The following is a 4,682-nucleotide window of genomic DNA, read 5'->3' on the forward strand; positions in this document are numbered from 1 at the left end:
TGAGTATTTAATATTATCTGCAAGGTTGGATGTAAATATCCAACCATAACCCATAATTGGGATTTCATTGTCTCTATTAAGCGATCCATCTGTATAAAATTCAAGATTAGTATAAGATGAAAGTGATGAAGTAATTTTTAGTAAGGTATATGTAAAGAATCGGGAATAACTAATTGTAATATAAGATTACGATTAATAAGGTGAATATTTTGTAAATCTATTTGTTGTTTTAAATTAGATCGGTATAATAAAGGATCATTAGGTATAAAATTGGCGTTTGAGGGGCGTGTATTTCTTATATTAAAATCTATAATAACTTTTTGTTTAATGGTAGAAAATTGTTGATTACATTTGTAATAGGGTTTGTTATAATTTTGAAAATTTAAATTGCTTTTCGAAATATTAATTATTATAGTTGAATCAGAAAGTGAGGTAATGTAACAAGTGTTAGAATGTCTATTATTAAGTGTACAAATTTCTGACAAATTACATCCATTACATTTAGATAAGTATGTAGGACGTGAACGTGGAGTTAAATTCGAATGTGATGGGTGTGAATCAGTAATATGCGTAAAATGTTCGAAAGTAATAGTTTGGTGATGATGATAAAAGTGTTGTTTTTCTATGACTCTCCCAAAGATTACATTATTAGTGTGAGGGCACCAATATGCTATCCATATATTTTTGATTCGTGTAGTATTTGTACTTTGAGGAATAATTTTAGGACGTGTGATCAACGGATTTTGCGTTTTGACTGGAGGTAAGTCAAAATTGAGGCGTAGATTATGTTGGTTGATGACTATGTTGTCGTGTAGATATTTATACCATCCTGGTGATCGACCTTGTTTGTTGGTAAGAGATTTTTTAATTTCTTTCCATGTTTTGAGAAATAAGCCATCTACGGTAATAATTTGTTCAAGAAAGAATATATCTTTGTTTTTTAACGATTTTACAAAATTAAAAAATTGATTAGAATGTATAAGATATGGTGATATGGGGTAGGTTCCTCCTTTTGTGTTAAATTTGAAAGAAAATTTAAATTCTAATTTATAATTATGCATAATGCATAATAAATTTTCTATTCTATTTAGTTTTTTAGAAGATGTATCTAAATATTTTGTGGTAAAAAAAAGATCATTGGTCCATAATCTGGATTGTGAATATAAAATTAGATATTCTATAATATTACGTGTTAAAGGGCTGTTTGTTTGTGTGTTTAAAAGTGATGTTTGTGATAAAAATTGGTGATCCCAAATATTTAAAATATTAGGATATATTTGATTATGGATAATTGTGTTGTAAATAGAACGTAATAATAATAAGGAAGATTTATAAATGGAACGTAATGTTCTATTAAAATTATTACAAATATGAGGTAAAATGATGAAATGTTGACATAAATATTCGATCCTTGGTATAAGAACCTTATTAATAACGTAAATAACATGATCGTGTGTAATTCTTTTCTTTCGCAAGTTAGAACTTGTATATTTTAATAATCTATTGATTTTGTTAATGGTGAATGTGAAATTGTTGTTAGTGTTAACATATATACCTAGTATTCTTTCGTTACTAATAGGCGGTATAATGTTGATATTAACTATGTCTAAGGATGGTGCCGTAATTGGGCAATTGCGGATTAATTGCGGATCTGCAATATTGCGGATTTGCGGATTTCAGAAGTCCAAATATCCGCAAATCCGCAAACCGCAATTATCCACAAATCCGTAAAAAATCCGCAAATTAGCCAATTAAATACTGTATCACGATCATTACTCAATCTATATATTTATATCGAATCATCAAATTTAGTATTATTACTCACTCTATTATAATATAATCAATTTATAATGCATCAAAACATCAAAACAATTGTATCTAAATTCTTCTTTTTCTATTTACTTTTTTCAACAATTTATTATTAAAATGTCAAAAACACCTTCTTCGGCTTTTAATTTAAAGATTCGTGGAAAAAAAGTTGAGCTATTGCCTGAAGACGAAGAATTAATTTCGTTAGCACTGTCAATTATTTGGACTAAGTCTAATAAAAAAATTGAATCATGTAATTTTGACCAAGATAAAGTAAGATTATCTTTCAAAAAGAATGAGGGACGCGTTTATTTTGACTTGCAAGAATCGGCTTTAGATTTTACATTCATCAATAAGGTATTCCATAAGGCCCTTTTTAAATGATTTTGATTTCGCTTATAATTTTTTTTTTCAGTCCACCTTTTTCCCTTGAATTTTCGTTTCTGGACAATTTTGTCCACTTTTTTTGTCTCGTTTCTGGACAATTTTGTCCACTTTTTTTTTGTTCTACCTTTTTCTCGTTTCTGGACAATTTTGTCCACTTTTTTCTGTTCTACCTTTTTCTCGTTTCTGGACAATTTTGTCCATTTTTTTTTGTTCCACTTTTTTCCCTTGAATTTCCGTTTCTGGACAATTTTGTCCACTTTTCGTTTCTAGACCACTTTTTTCTCTTGGTATCAGAACCATTTCATTTTAGAACAAATGATTTCATTTCTGAACAAAATTCATTACTTTTTAGGGTAATTTGGCTGAACTTGAACGCTACAAATCGCTATATGAATTATATAAAGGTAGATACGAAGTAATTCGTTTACAGGTAAATATGTGAATGAATTTTAATATTTATATCTTAATTTTGTTTATATTTTATTTGTTTATTTATATATTTTCTAATAATAGCCAGAAAATACACGTTCAACTACATCTGGTACAACTGGTAGCGTGAATGAATCATTAAGAGAATTGTTACAATATTCAACACCCGAACACACGTGCCTAGAATCCTCTCCCAGCTCGTCATTATATCTTAAACCCAATGATTCAGAACTTGCCTGTGTGTTAAACAGTGATTTATCCATAAATAATCTTTCTACTTCTGACACTGAAACAAAAATTTGGTCGAATTTGAATATACGCTGTATCAAAAAATTTGGCGGACAAGATCACATAAAAAATGATGTTTCTATTTCTGACATAATGTGGGCCAGTACAACCTTACCTGCGTACCGCAGCTGGAACACAATGAAGAATTATTATGATGACATTGATGAATGGATCGCAAAAATTAGTAGCTTCTGTAAGTTAAATTTATCAAATTCTGAAATTGTTCTTGATTATTATATTTTTCTTATAATATTTATATCTAAATTTTCTAGGTACTGCTAATGATGATGAGGATAACAATTTTCAACCTACTGAAGCTGCAAATTCAAGTTCTACTAGGGATGAATCTGGCAACAGTGAAATTAATTAATTTAACCCACCTTCACAATACAAAGTAGTTCCAGCATCAGCACGAGCATCAACCACGGAAGTTGAAACATCGATGAAACCACCAACAAGATCAATAACATCTAAAGTAAAATTAGCAACACAAGTGCCAACTAGAGAAGTGATAGTATCTATAGAACCACGGGTACCAACTTCAGAAATGAAGTCATCGGCGGAGGTACCTCCAGAAATGACATTGGCGAAATCAGTGGAATCAAGTGTGGCAGAATCACAAGTACCTTCAGAAATGGCAGTGGAGGAATCAGCAGAATCAGCAGAATCACAAGCACTAGCTTCAGAAATGGAGGAATCAGAAGAATTAGAAGCATCAACATCTGTGTCGTTATCAAAATCCATTGTACGAAAACGTAATTTCTCAGATGATGATGACGACGACGATGATAAAGCCAAATTATTAAATTCTACCCAATTGTTATTATTCAAAAAGGGAAAGAAACTTCACGATATTTTGTTAGCAGATTCATCGTTTAATGGCGAACTCATTGCTTCTGAAGAATTAAAAGTATCAGATATATCCAATGACTTAAATGAAATGCTGAAAGTTGACCCAGTCAAAATCGTTGATGAGAAATCTGCTAAAGATCGAATCGATCAATGGCGAAGGCAAGAATTACAATGTGAAAATTTTGTTATAGCCGCTGAGTCTTTTAATTTATTACATTTGGTGTTCTTGGTCCAAATTTATGATGATCTATTTAAACTTGGAGAAAAATTAAGAACTGACCCTAATAATAATATAAAAACTACAAAATCTTGGGTTATTCAGTTCATGCGGTCTGTGCTTAAAATTGGCGACAAAATGGAACAAAGGAATAGGGTAGGATGTGATCGATTACGAAGGTTATTTAATGAAGGAATCACGAGTACGCAACTTGCGAAAGCTGGGTGCCATAAGTGCGATTTTTTCGTTAAACAAGAATATTATGAAGTATTTTTGTCCCAAGTTCCTACATTAGAAACTCGTCAATCAATTTCAAGTTTGTCGAACGAACGTCTTTCTGAAATCTTGTCTACTGCTAATCCAGATAGTACTGCACAAAAAAAAAAGAGAAGAGTTGAATTTATGGGGAGGAATTCATTAATATAGCGGATAAATAAAAAAAATAGTGAATACATTGAATATGTTGGTTAGTGGGTAATATCATTATCAACAAAGAAGCATGTATTTTATATTGGCATAAGTTATACGCGTTAGATAGATAATTAAATGTATAGATAATTAAACGTAACATTTACATATTTTCAAATTGCACAGGGAAGCTTCTGTCCAAAGTTTCTAAAGCAAAAAAAAGTAAAGTTTTCTGATTATAAAGTGGACAATTTTGTCCAAAATAAAAAATAAAGTTTTCTGAATACAAAAG

The 4,682-nt window shown here is 30.4% G+C and overlaps 1 protein-coding gene across 1 annotated transcript; it reads left to right on the forward strand.

Moving 5' to 3' along the window:
• Positions 1 to 1,926: 1,926 nt before the first annotated feature.
• Positions 1,927 to 4,408, forward strand: OCT59_011716 (uncharacterized protein; the record flags this gene model as incomplete). Its single annotated transcript, XM_066133960.1, has 5 exons — positions 1,927 to 2,166; positions 2,549 to 2,626; positions 2,710 to 3,106; positions 3,186 to 3,242; positions 3,309 to 4,408. The coding sequence occupies 5 exons, from the start codon at positions 1,927 to 1,929 to the stop codon at positions 4,406 to 4,408; spliced, it is 1,872 nt and encodes a 623-aa protein (XP_065989273.1).
• Between the last annotated feature and the right edge of the window lie 274 nt (positions 4,409 to 4,682).

The sequence above is a fragment of the Rhizophagus irregularis genome, chromosome 2, assembly GCF_026210795.1.
Source record: "Rhizophagus irregularis chromosome 2, complete sequence".
Taxonomy (NCBI): Eukaryota; Fungi; Glomeromycota; class Glomeromycetes; order Glomerales; family Glomeraceae; genus Rhizophagus; species Rhizophagus irregularis.